This window comes from Rhinolophus sinicus, linkage group LG05, assembly GCF_036562045.2.
Source record: "Rhinolophus sinicus isolate RSC01 linkage group LG05, ASM3656204v1, whole genome shotgun sequence".
Lineage (NCBI taxonomy): Eukaryota > Metazoa > Chordata > Mammalia > Chiroptera > Rhinolophidae > Rhinolophus > Rhinolophus sinicus.
In genome coordinates, this window is record NC_133755.1 from 66,894,806 (window position 1) to 66,908,997 (window position 14,192).

General features: G+C 44.2%; 1 protein-coding gene across 8 annotated transcripts in view; it reads right to left on the reverse strand.

Annotated features, from left to right (window-relative positions):
* Positions 1-14,192, reverse strand: part of AFF3 (ALF transcription elongation factor 3) — a 543,284-nt gene that overhangs the window by 485,426 nt on the left and 43,666 nt on the right. For 4 of the 8 annotated variants that reach the window (XM_074332381.1, XM_074332380.1, XM_074332379.1 and 1 more), the window contains exons 1-2: positions 13,827-14,188; positions 13,590-13,691 (exon numbers count right to left, since the gene is read on the reverse strand). In XM_074332381.1, the coding sequence (XP_074188482.1) occupies positions 13,590-13,642 (53 nt within the window). In that variant the 5' untranslated portion in view covers positions 13,643-13,691; positions 13,827-14,188. Of the gene's footprint in view, positions 1-13,589; positions 13,692-13,826; positions 14,189-14,192 lie in introns of those variants that run through there. The other 4 variants (XM_074332383.1, XM_074332377.1, XM_074332384.1 and 1 more) reach the window with 1 other exon arrangement.

Sequence of the window (14,192 nt, forward strand, 5' to 3'; positions counted from 1 at the left end):
CCACACCCCCATTACTGTTCTCCGTAGAGTGACACTCAGGTGTGATGTAGATCTGACCAGCTGTGGTGAACAGTTGTTACCATATTCTTCCCACAGAAAACTTTGTCAAATGTGTGGTTTTATGAGTATAGAAATGATTAAGAGAAGATATATAGATAGCATATTTTTATACATATTAAACACAGACAAAAAGCCATACCTAAATGACAATGAATGACAGATGCTCCTTGCATAGGAAAGCCTGTTTAATTCGAATGCCACTAGTCCAAAATATGTAGTAATTTGGACACAGTATATTATTCATTCTGGGTTTTAAAAAAAACACAAAGTAAATCTCAAATGTTTTTCCATACACACCTCATTTCCACACAGACCATATAGGTGTACCTATATGCATATGTGTATGCTCTACATACACACAATCATACATGTTTTGAGGTGGGAAGGAACCTCTGAACTCATGCCCTACAATTCTGTCACTGAGAGATATTTCTTATAGGATCTAGGTGGCCACGTGTAAGAACTCTGGAGCCCCAATGCCTGGGGGAAAGCTCAGCTCTACATGTACCAGCTGTGGGTCTTTGGGTAAGTTATTTACACCTTTGTTTCCTTCCCTATGAAATAGGGACTAGCAGGACCTACCTCATAGGTTATGCAGAGTAAATGAGACATGGTACGTGTAAAGGACTCACTACACCTCCTCACACATAAGAAACCTTGAGGCCAGATGACTGAGTGGCCTTCTGAGGAGATACCACCATGAGATGTCGGAACATCCTGGGGCACCTGCCAGTCTTGCGGGTTTAAATACAATTTTTAACAATTCATTTAAGTATACTAATGATGTGTATGTTTGTTTTTTTATCAGTTTCAGGAGTACAAAACAACATAGTGATCAGACATTTACACACCTAACAAGTGATAACCCCACCAAGTCTGCTACCCATCTGACACTGTACATTGATATTCCAATACCATTAACCACATTCCCTATGCTGTACTTTACATCCCATGACTAAAAATATATGTATTTTTAATTATAGTTGATATTCAATATTTTATATTAGTTTCAGGTGTACAACGCAGTGGTTAGGTAATTTATGAAGTGAACCTCCCAATAAATCTAGTATACATCTGACACCATACATAGTTTTTACAACATTATTGACTATATTTCCCATACTGTATTTCACATCCCCATGACTATTTTTAACTACCAAATTGTAGTTCCTAATCCCTTCACCTTTCTCACCCATCCCCTCAACTAACCCCCGCCCATCTTGCAACCATCATTTTGTTCTCTGTATCTATGTGTCCATTTCTGTTTTGTTTGCTTGTTTATTCTATTCTTCAGATTCCACATAATCAGTATACCAAAAAAAAAAAAAAAATCAAAAAGTTAAACCTGATTTTAAAAAAAAAAAATCCATTTAGGTAGTCCACAATTAGGAAAGTCCACAAATTTTTCCTGGCTCTGTAGCCTCATCCAATTACTTCTGAATCAAAAGTATTTCTATAAACACTTAAATTATGGATGGTGTGACATGAATTTATGCTCAAGTGGCTTATGCAGGCTTTTCATTCATTCATCACTGATCCAAAGACATCTATGAAACACTTATCACTGATATTTTAGAGGCAAATATTTGACAGTACCCTCTTCTCTGCAGTTTCATTCTCTGCAACTTCCATTTCTCACAGCTCTGTTTTTTAAAGTTTCCACTGCCCCCAATATATCTATAACTATACCCACCCATATGCTATTCCTCTTCCTCTTCCTCTTCCTCTGGGCCTGGCCCACCCACTGCCTTCTCTGAGACCTTCCTCCATCAGTGTGCTCGCCTTTCCCTTCGAGAGAGAGAGCATTCAGACTGTCCACTCGCCCACCTCCCATTTATTCTCTCACCCTACTGCCAACTCCACAGACCACATCAACCTTCTCACGTAAGGTGACTGACTGCTCTACAGCAGCTGACCATGGCCCCCATCTCTCCTGGTCTCCAACCTCCCGGACCACTTCTTTTTAACCTCCTTCCGGGGCTGCCTTCCTTCCCACTGCCGTCCCAGTGTCCTCAGCCTACCTCTCCTTCTCTCCTCACTCTTCCTGCATAATCCCGTCCAATCTCGTGACTATCACCAGCATCTGTGTGCTGATAACTCCCAAATCTGCTTTCCTGTCCTAACCTTCTTCCTAAACATCATTATCATACAGCAAACTTTCTGCAGGCAGTTCTACCAGGATGGCCCACAGGTACTTCAAAGGCAGCATGTTTAAATCCAAACATGTCATCAATCTAGATGTCACTTTCTCCAGGAAATCGTCCCTAAAACTCCATACCGAGTAGGGTACCCATAGTATGCCATAGGATTCCTTATTAGAGCACATAAAACTCTACGGAGATTATTTTAAATAATCTGTTCCTGGCTAAAGTACAAACACATCAAGAACTAGAAATGGGGTCTATTCACTTCTGCTTCTGGCTGGATACATAGTTGTTCATCTCAACCCAGAAACCTATAAATCTAGAGGAAGAAAGTTATAAAGAGCAACTTAAAGTATCCATACTCTGTTACATCATTGTATATAATACAGAGGGCACCAAAAAAAAGTATACATATTTTAAGAAAGGAAAAAACTGTATTAAAATTGTAATACTCAATATATACCAGTAACAAAAGATGACTACAAGTGACATGTATACATTTTTTTGGTACCTCTGGTATTTAAGGGCTTTAAAATATCATTTTTGTCCTGCTGAGGGATAAGAGTAAGGAAAAGAATACAAATTAATTTATGTAACTAATTACCTACCTAAATATTAGAAACTAAAATACCCATACTCTCTTTTTAGACTATAAATATTTAATATATATACACAGAATTTCTTAACTCAGCCTTGGAGTTTTAATTCAAGAGGGGGGGTTGGGAGCAAAGAGGCAGGGTCACTAGGAAGTAGGTAAAATTCACCAGCTTTTCCACAAAAGACTGTCAGCTGTTCTGCTCATATTAAGAGATGAAGCTCTGCTTATTAAAAACACACTCTAAGGGAAAGTCACCTCAAAGGTTTAATTCTCAGAAGAGGCTGTGCCATATTCCGGGAAAGGACCTATCTTCAGTGAAAGAAACCCAAACAGGAGTCCACATGGCCCTCTCCTGTGCGTGGACATGCTTCTGAGAAGGACACGGCGGGCTCTGCACACAGCATCTGTCCCGAGTGCCAAATATCCCTCAACAGTACTGGCGCTCAGTCAGGCACAGCATCACCCTAACCTGAGCATCACCCTAACCTGAGCCCTGACAGCACAGGCCAGGCCCAAGTCTTCCCCCTAGAGCCACACAGCTCGGGGTGCAACTGGTATACCACTGTAAAATGGTAAGCCATTTGATTAGACATCAAAAAGAGAAGGCTCTTACACACGGATGCTTTCTGGAGTAGCATGGGCTTCCCATTACTGCTGATGCCGCAGTCTATGATGGACAGCTCATATATTCTGCTCAGAGGGTCTCTAAAGCTACACCCTCCTGTCAGGTGAACCCACCACCACGTCAGACCAGGAGAGGGGCTAGGCAGGCCACTTCAGAAAGTGGAGGCAGCAAACTTTCTGAATCTTGAGCCTCTGTGTCAGTCAACTGCGGAGTCCACAGCCAATACCTGCCTCTTAGTCTGAGGTAAGTCCTTAACCCCCAGTGGCCCTTTCCAGCCCGGCAGTCCTGAGGAACGACACCAGCGGGCTCTCAGCCATGGAAGAGGGTTGGTATGAGAAGGAGCAAGCAGGGCCATGCTGACCGCCTGTCTTCCCAGTGAAGGCTAAAAGTCCAAATAATGCAACCGAAGTGCAGAATTCAGCTGACTATCATCAGTTGCTTTTTCATTTGTTTGTGTGTGTTTTTTATAAGGAACAAAACAGGTGTTCCCCCCTCCCCGAAGCAAACCACTGACGCTGAGAGTCCTTTTTTGTTTTGCAACAGGTGTCTAAATCACCTGACTACTCCATTCTTTGTACCAGATATTGGTAGCCAATAAATAGTGTTTTCTCCCATGTGAAAGAAAATGCATGAATTTGATGACACTAGTACAAACCAAAGCAATAATCAAACACTTGCTTTCCTTACTACGGGCCTGACCCAAATCCATGCTTGAGGGTAACAGCCGCGCTCTCTCCTCCCAGTCTGAAGAAGTTACATTAGAGGGACGTAATATTGCAGATCACAAGAAGTGGTTAAACACAATTAGTCGGGTCACATAATGGATGATGATGTAGAAGGCAGTCTCGTGACCACCAGAAGCACAAATAAGAAGTCCTGCCCCAAACAACGAATGGGTTAGAAGGCACTGCACACACTTCCTCTGTAGGATCACACGTCCCAAGGCTGCAGTTAAATTGGTCACTACTAGTTCTGAAAAGTCAGCTTTCTTTTCCAAATCTGAAAGTCACAATTGTTGAAACCCAATCTGGCTTTCTCTTGTTGGCAACAGGCTTGTCTTCTGTGCCCATCTCAGAGAATGGAAGTGTGTGTGAGTGTGTGTGAGCATGTGCGTATGAGAGTGTGTGTGTGAGTGTGTGTGAGTGTGTGTGTGAGTGTGTGTGTTTGAGTGTGTGTGAGTATGTGTGTATGAGTGTGTGTGAGTGTGTGTGAGTGAGTGTGAGTGTGTGTGAGTCTGTCAGTGTGTGTATGAGTGTGTGTGAATGTGTGTGTGACAGTGTGTGTGAGTGTGTGTGAGTGTGTGAGAGTGTGTGAGTTGTGTGAGTGTGTGTGTGAGTGTGTGTGTGTGTGAGCATGCGCATACACACACAAACCTTCATTAAGAATAAAATAAATAAACCTCACACCAATCTCATAGCAATTCAGTCAATTGTGCTGTATTTACTCACATAATCAGTCCTGTCTACACGTATTTTTCTAATGAAATAAGATGGGAAATGAAACAGAGAGTGCGGCTCAGTCTCACCACCTGATGGACTCAGGGCACTGTGGTGAGGGCTGAGGGGGAGGATGGTCAGCAGTGCTGCGACAGGTGTCTGACACTTTCCTAGGACACTAGGAAAGGTGTCACTTTCAGCTATGGCCACAGGGTAATGCAGTAATTCTGCAAAGAGCTGCCTGCCCCTTCTGGGGCATTGGCGAATGCCACTCCCCACCCCAGTTCCCTCCTAAAGAGAGAATGTGGACATCTGGGCCGAGTGCTGGGCTCCTACGGGAGTTATGGTGAGATTCCTGACAAATCCAGAAGTGTCTATAAGAGCATCCAGGCCCTCAGCATTCTCTCCTGATGCAGAAGGAACCAGCCTTTGAAGGACTGACAAGAACTGTAAAGCTCTAGAAAGGGATTAGCCTATTTATTACAAACTGTGTTTATTTAGGTTTTCGCGTTTATTTCCCACTATAGCCCCACTAGGATACAATTAACCACCCCCTCACTCATCAGAAATATTAGAAAGACGCACAAAAATAAAATAAATGCTGCATCTAAATGTAACTTCCCAGAATTATGGAATTGTAATGTTATTATACAAAGCCACCCCAAAATAAAAAGGAAGAAAAATGAAGTATTCTGAAAGAGCTTCTTTTTCAAAGGAATGTTTATCCCTTTAGTTCTTGCTACTCAAAGGTAAGTCTGTGGACCAGCTGGTTAGAAATGTAGAATCATAGCCCCACCCTGGACCTATTAAAACAGAATTGATATTTTACCGATATCCCAAAGTTATCTGGATGCACATTCAAGTTTGAGAAGCACTAGCGAGCCTGGGTGACAGTTAATATAGAGAGCATACTGACCTACATCCTCAAAATAGTTTGCTAAGCTCTGGTTCTCCTCCTCCACATGATTTACTTCATAGAAAAACAAGTATATTTTGAAATTTGAAAACAAAAACAGATTATGTCCCAGAACTGGAGATGATCCACTGAAGTCAAGCCTGTTTCTATCTAAACTGCCCAGTAAGTAATTAACTTTTCAATGAACACTGACAGAAAATTTGTTCTGTCACTCCATAACTCAGGTAAACAGTACAGGTATGACAGGAAAATTTTAACTAAAAGACTCACACTACAACACTCCAGAGGATTTTTGAAAACTAATTTCCTGTCCACAAAAAAGGAAAAATAAAATTATTTTCAGTATCAAGTTAAGCACCTAGCTCGAAACTGAGTTGCTATGTTAGTCACTTTTGTTTCCCTCAGCCAACAATGAACCTCCTGGGAAGAAACTACGCGAAGAAGTTTAAGTACCCTCTGCCTTTCTCCACATGTGAGTGGAGAAACTCCAAAGGGAAAGAAGACACAAGTACCATTAACGACTTCTGCACTTTTGGATTCTGCAACCCTATGAATGGAATGATCACAGAATGCTTAAGGTGGAAGACCTCTGGGAGATAACTTATTGCGGCTGGTCCACTTACCCAGGAATCTCTTTCTACAAAGTACCTGGCAGGGGGTCTACAGCCTCCTAGAGACAGGAAATGGTTACCTCTAAGACAGCCTAGGACAGCCCTATCACAGAGCTATTAGATACTGTCACACCCACTGTCTTTCTCATGCCCTTGAGCAACCCAGAACAACTCTATTCCCCACTTCCCAACTCCTTCAAACACTCTGAGGGCCCCTCTCATGTCCCCAGGTGTTACGTTTCCACAGACTCAACCCCTTTAGCTTCTTGGATGGTGTGGTATCCTCTTACCCTAGTGTAGCTGTGTATTTTGTTTCTATTGAAACTAAATTATGATTAGCCTGACATAATTTAATGAGACCCACAGTGCCAAATGAAGTCATTTGATGTAATGGGTGGTAATTCAATACATTCTCCATGAAACATCAAAGATTATGTAATGGTTAATATATCTACATGTTAGTAGTACAACATAAGTAAAGGCATATTTGTCTGCTAGACTATGATGTACAACTAAGAAAAACGATCAACCTCTGCTCAAAAATGTCCCTGCGTGCCATCTCCAGGCACAGAACTCTGCACCACATGGATGACCTGACCCAATGTGGCCTTTCTGTATCCTTCCTTGTTTATGATGAAGAGGCATTTTTAAGGAAGCAAAGGGTATAAAAGAACTACATTTGGCATTCACAAAGCAATTGACACTTTTATTACTTAACATCACAATCTTATGAGGTAGGCCAGTATAAGTGCTGTCACTTTGTAAGTGATTAAACCAAGACTGAGAGTAGGAAATGAAAAAAATAGTGAGCTGCCCAGGGCCAAACAGAAAGCAAGGCTGGAGACAGCTGAATTCAGAAACTTCAGTTAAATTCCCAGACAAAAGGGAACAGGCAAAATTGAATGTAAGTTTTATGGATTTCACTTTGAAATAAAGCAAGGAAACATTATGTTACCATTAAATGATATTAAAATCGTTTTTTATGGCCTTGATTTTGCCACCAAGGCTTCATTCCCAAAAGAAAGAAAATTTAAACAGGCAAAGTTACTCCAGGTTACAAATTTCATTTACACACACACAAAATCTTGCATTCCATTTTGAGAGATTAATTTTTTCCCCCTAATTTCACTGTTACTTTAATCAATATTATGCCAAAGGGCCTCGTCCAAGTTGTTAAACCTAAAGTGTCAATGATTAGACCCATTGGTTCAGAGGGACATTCTCCCAAAATAGATTCTTAGCATTTTCTAACCCTCCTACATTTTCAAAAAAGAGAATCTGGAACACAGGAAGGAATCATTTCCCCACACGCAACACTCATCTTCAGCGTCATCAAAAGGCATCTGGTTAAAACCCATCTGAACATCTTATGCATTCCCCCAGTTATCCTGGTGGCCCCGAGCCAAGCAAGCTCGCGTCCTCGGCACCCTCAATTACCTGTCTCCTCACCTGGCTTGCTCCAAAACACACCACCTATGGGCTGGGTAGATGTAGTACTCAGCTACCTGCCGCCAGCACTTCACTGCTTCTCATTCACACATCCCTGCCTTCTCCACACTGGCCACCAGCTCCTTCATGGCTGCAGCCCACAGGCCCTCACCGTGGAAAGCCGCTCTTCTTGGAAATACATTCACCCTGCACTTGCTGAGTCCCTTTCCCGAGCTCTGGGGCTCTCAGCCAACGAGAGTCCTGCAGCCAAGCACAGAGTCACTTCTAGCCAATGAGAGTGAGTGCCGTCACCTTCACTGCTCTAGACCAATCTGCTGCAGAACCAACACCAGGGCTCAGTCCTGCTAAGTGAAGGTGGTGGTGCCTCCACCCACCATGCTCCCCAACTTCTGCCCTTTGTGTCCTGGTGCACTGCCTTGTTCCCTGAAGGCTGATAAATGGAATGGGGGTAGATCTTGAAATATTTGCTTTGCTGGGACTGGAGGAAAGGGAGTCGAGGTACCTGAGGGTCAAGATCAGGGGTCTGAGGTAGTTTGCTGACACTGTGAAGGGCCAGGAAGCCTGTCTAAGGAGGTCTGGAGGAAGCTATGGTCTGAGCATGTCCGCCAGCGGTCGCTTTGAAGAGAACCAAGTGTGTAGATCAGCACTCCTGGAAAGCACCCACTTGGAGACTAAATTGTCAGTGCTCTGCTTCCCCCCCCGCCAGGAGTGCAGGCCATGTCCACCCTGTGTTCACTAAACAAGCTCCACACTTCATTCCTCCTTATTTCTATTCACAGTCTTTCCTACGGGTGGACTTTCCTCCCTTTTATTTTCTCCTTCTGAAATTCTGCTTGTCCAGGGTCCATTTCAAATGCCACTCTACCATGAAGGTCCCACTCTCTCAATTGGATGTGCCCGCATCCTCTGAAACTGGCTGTGTCAGCTTTGTATTGCAGCTATTTATGTGTATGGCTTATTGCCCTACAAGTTCCCAGCAAACTCTCTATCTTTTCTTTGCATTCCCTACAGTAGGGTGTTTTGGGTTTTTGTTTATTGTGTTTTTTTGTGTCTGTGTGGTGTTTTTTTTTGAAACTGCATGTTTCAACCCATGAATGGGAAATTTTAAAAAAATGAAAAAGAAATAGAAATTGTCAAAGTGCACCATACATATCCATCATACATGGATAAGTGTAATTTCATGACACTTCTGTTGCAGGTACGTATGTGTATGTGTGTGCAGGAATGTAGTAGGTTGTAATGTTAAACGTATTTGTTACTGTGAGTCATGGTCTAAAACATTTGAAAGCCACTGCTCTACAGTACCTACCCTATAGTACTGCCTAATATTCTCTGTTATTGAATTGAACAAATTGATGAGCATGAAACTATCCATTTATTACAGCTTCAAATGGTTCAAATTTGAAAGATTATAAAATGCCTAGCTGAACAGAAATAAATGGCTTCTGGCCTACATGAAGCTATGTGGGGGGGCGGGGGAGGAAGGGGGTTGTAGAGAGGGATCTGAATATTTACTATTGTATTTCAAATAGACTTTCTCCCCAGTAACTAAAATGTGTTTATATTTAAGAAAGAGTAAATCTAATTTGGACTAAGTTCCTTTTGGAAAACTTCTCCTTCATTGAAAGCAACTCACGATTACAAAGTTCTGCATCTTAAGCCTTTGTTCAAGTGCTTTCTTTGCCCAAGATGCCTCTATGTCCTCTCAATACCCCCCACCCCCACAGTGTGTAAAAATTCCATTTATCTTCCAAGAATCAGTTCAAAGGTCATCTTTTCTATGGAAGTTTTTTTTTTTTTTTTAACTCAATTTTTCTTCTTTCCCTCTTCTACCATCCACCCCACTCCCACGTATGGTCTTTCTTCTGAATCAAAAATGCTGAAAACTTCCTTTTTCACCCTTCTCATTCCTCTACTAGACAATAACATGCACAACCATGGTTATTTATCTTTGTATCCCCTACAGCAACCAGCATAAGGTCTCGTACTTAAGAGATAATCAATAAATATTTGTTAAGTGTATAAAAGCAACAGTTAGCCTGTTAAAAGGCCCTGAGGAATGGCTTACATGCCCAGCAGCTGATCAAAAGCTGGTGGAGAACAGGAAGAAGAGCAAAGAGATGGAGGGGAAGGCTGAGGACAGGCGCTGCTCCTCTGGACATCTGCCCCCGTGAACCTACTGAATCCCCACGTGTCCAGGGATTCAACTCCACAGAATGAAGCTATGGAGCTGGGTACAGAAGGGGTATCTTCGCCTTACTCCAAATTCTCCACTCTCACTTCAAACCAGAAATGGGAAATGGAATTAGAGGTGGAAGTCGGTCTTACCTTTCTCAACTTTAAGGTATGGCAGAAAAGAAAAGTTGAAACAGCTACCTGGAGGTCAAAAGACCTCCCTTGAAAAATAAGTAGAGGTGTTTCTGAGTGGGGGGGGGGAGTATATAAGGAGGCAGAGAAGATGGTTCTTGAATTATCAGCTGATTGTCTACATCGATTATATACAACAGCACCGAGTTTTTCTTTTCATATTGTCTCTACAGTCATATGGGGACTATACAGTCATATGGAGACTATATAGTCATATGGGGACACTTTCTGTGACCACTAGACTAAGCCAGCTCAGGTTCAAAGCCACAGTCACAAGTAACAAACTGCAATTGGTTTTATTAGAAAATGATGCCCACCAATTGGAAAAAAATTGTTAGGAATTAAAATACAGTTTCTTTTCCATTAAACTATACCTTCCCCCAACCTCTCAAAAGAAAAGTGTTTTTTCTATTTTTCTATAATTAAAGGAAGAAGTTTTTAGTGGTCTTTAAATTTATACATATATATGGGTATGTGTATGTGTATGTATGTATGTATGTTAATTCATATAAAGCATAATTTCCTAAATCATGGTACTTTGTCTTCAAATTTTTAGTTTTATATCATTTAGGACTTTGACCTTCTCTTTCTGAACTGCCAATCCATCAAGGTTTTGTTTTGTAATTAATTTCAGAGCAGCCCACATAAACTGGGAGTCATCTGCAGTAGTGTGGGAAATGCAATGGATCTGAAACCAGAAAACTGAGCTTTGAAATTAATGCCTAGTTCAAATACATTGCCTCCAAGTCTAGATGTGTGACCTGGGGCAGATTACTTGATCTTCCCTACCCTCGATTTCCCAATTTGTAAAATGGGAATAACAACAGTACTTGCTTCCTAAAGTTGTTGTGAGGATTAAATGAGCTAAAACATGTACTCTGTACTTAGAACAGAATTAGCACGTCATGTACTTAGAACCGTGTCTGCTAAATGTAAGCGTGCAGTAAATGTTAGTTAAAAAAATTCTGCTGTGGTTTGTTTTATGGTCTCAGTGAAGTCATTTTACAGTTCAAAGCCTCCATTTCCTTGTGTATAAAATGGGACTACTACCACTTACCACCTCCAGGACTGTTATGAGATTCAAATAAGAAAACAATGGATATAAAAAAGTCTGACACGCAGGAAGTATACAAATGTTAGTTATTGTGGATTACTCATAATTTAAAAGTAACCATAAACTTAAAAACTTGTAAATTTAAACATAAGCCATTAAATTGAGTTAGAAAGAAAATACCATCCATAACTGAGAAAATTCATCCATAACTGAGAAAATGTCTGTGTTAAAATGCATACTCAAGGAGTTTGGTTTATCTTTATCAGAAATATATAAGCTTCTGTAAAATGTTATTTCCACATCTGCAAGCTAGAATCACTCTCTCAGTCGAGCCAAACTGTCCTACTATATTGTAAGCAAGAGGCTGCACACTTTCATAAGGCAAACATAAACTGATGCCTTGATTAAAATCTGACTGCCAGTATAGCAACTTTTTAAAACTGCGTAATTTTTTTCACTTTTAAAAATAGTAAGTATACTGTAGCTAATGTAAATTTCAAGTAAATTCAACAGACATTTGTTGTATAACTGTGCTCCAGGTAACTCACCTGGGAACTAAGGATGCAAAGGGAAATAAGGCTCAGGCCCTGTGCTAGAAAAGCCCACGGATTACGGCTGATAATTTCAAAATATTACTTGTAAAAATCATGAAGGGGTTTCAATGTGAGTCAGTACGCAGACAAACAGCATGAAAATATGCCAAAACAATAGGTTCTCCCCTTTAACTGAAAAAGTGCCATTGAAAAGCAAAAGTCATTTTTAAAGCACAGTTTCTATCTGGAAACCCATTGAATTTGTGCCAGAAACCAACATTCCTAAATGTAAACCTGTAAAGTAATAGGTATCTGTAAATGAAAGGCTGAAATAACCCCAGGAGCAACAACACAGTAATTAGCAACTTTTATAGAGTAATAACATGTTTCATATTCTTTCGACATTGACTCTTTGAAGTTCCCAGTGTAATACATAAAAGTTTTATTACATTAGGACCCATCCTTGTGTATTTTATAGGTGCCCATGTTATGCAGAGCAAGCTGTACTTAGACATCTTTGCACCTTTTATTAAAATCTGCTCGATGAGGCGCTAGCTTTGTGTCTAGTTTAGTTTGATAAACCTGGCTTTAGAAGGCAAAAGTCACTAGAAGCCGAAATCATTGAAAATACACACACATCCACACATCAGCTCAATGACTACACGTCATAAAGCAGCTTAGCTTTACATGTTTACATATTCATGTGCATACCACTTGCGGCTGTAGACACATGTGGACTCTCTACTGAATTAAAGAGGAAAAAAAAGCCCAGCTCTACAATAAGTGATGACCAGCGGCAGAACAGAGTGCAGTTAATATGCTTGTTTCAGCAGATGTTCATTGCCGTAAATATTAAACGTAACACAAGTTCCTCCAGGAATATGCAAGCACTGATTTTACCACCTGAATAGGGCTGGTTGGAAAAATTTAGGCGTGGGGGGTGGGGGGGAGATAAAAAAGATGCTGAAGCAGCCAATGGGATTTTTAAAACACCCACAACTGGAATTGAACTGCTTCTAGCGGCGATTTACCTACAGCAGCTCTTCAGTGTGAGAACCTGAGCACAGAACCCGGAGGGCTCCCGGGGCTGCGGGCCGTGAGCGGGGCATAAAGGGATACAGGGGGCGAGAGGGGACAACTGTAGTGGGAGGTGTGCAGAAAGGGCCCAAAGGAATTGGGAACCTCTAGGAGATGAGTTTTCCCGGGCCAAGGCCTCTGGAATTCCCGCACAGAGAAAAACACTCGTCCCCCTGCCCTGGTGCTCACTTTCCGTGTCGAGTGGGAGTGGGTGGGAGGGGACAGAAAGGACGCAGCCGCCCAGACCTGGCGCCGACACGCAGTGGCTGGAGCATCCTCTAGGGCACTTCGCTGCAGCCCCAACTCCAGGGGGTCGATGGTGGGAACCAGAGGCTCTCGCAGAAGAGGGAGGGGACACAGGGAGGGAAGACGGGGTACGGGGTCGAGGGGTGGATCCCGGGCACTAGTGACACGTTCTAGAAATCGGTTCTTTTTTTCTCTCCACGGCTGCGCTCTGTCTGTCCCCTGGCTCCCCGAATCACCGGCCCCTGGGCTGGGGCAGGCAGCACCGGGGCGAGGGGGGAAGGGGACAGGAAAGGGGGCAAGAAGACGGGAAGGCGGCCGCGCATCCACCCGGGGGAGGCAGAAAGGAGCCGGCGCCGCGGGCGCCCCGGCCCACCCCACCCCCACAGCCAAGCCCCCGGCCCAGGTGAGGCGCTGGCCGCCGCGGCCGCCCCTGGTCTCTCCTGCCTGCCCCAGCGGCCGGCGCGGGGACTCACCACAGCGACTCGAGGTCCCATTCCTGGAGCAGGGCTAAGTCGAAGCTGTCCATGGTGGGATGTCTCGGTGTCAGCGCCGCCGAGGCTCGGGCCGCCCGCGCGCTGCAACGAAAAGCGGCGCTGAAGGTGCATCCCAGTCGCGCCGGGGCCGCCCGCCGCCCCCCACCCCAGGTTGGGCTCCCGGCGCCCCCCTCCCCGACGCCGCCGGGCCGGCCGGGCGGCAGCCGCCGCACTCACCCGCTCGCCGGCTCGCGCGCAGGCACACTCGGGAGAGCGGCGAGCTCGCCGCGCCGCGCCGCGCCCCCCCCTCCTCCTCCCCGCCCCGCGCCGCCTGCCGCCTCTTTCTCCTCGGGAGGCGCGTGTGCGCGGCGAGGCCGAGGCGCGCGCACCCTGAGCCCCGCGCCGCGCCCGCCCGCGCGCCCCAGCGCTCCCGCACCGCCCCTCGGGGTCCCGCGGCGCCCGCAGGCCGCGCCGCCGGGCTCCCCGCACCCTCGCCGCCCGCCCGCCCCTCGGCAGCCAGGGGGCGCCCGGGGCGGCTCTACGAGCGGGGCGGATGGCCGGGCGGGGGTGCCCAGCGGGGATGCCGAGCGGGCCGCCCCGCGC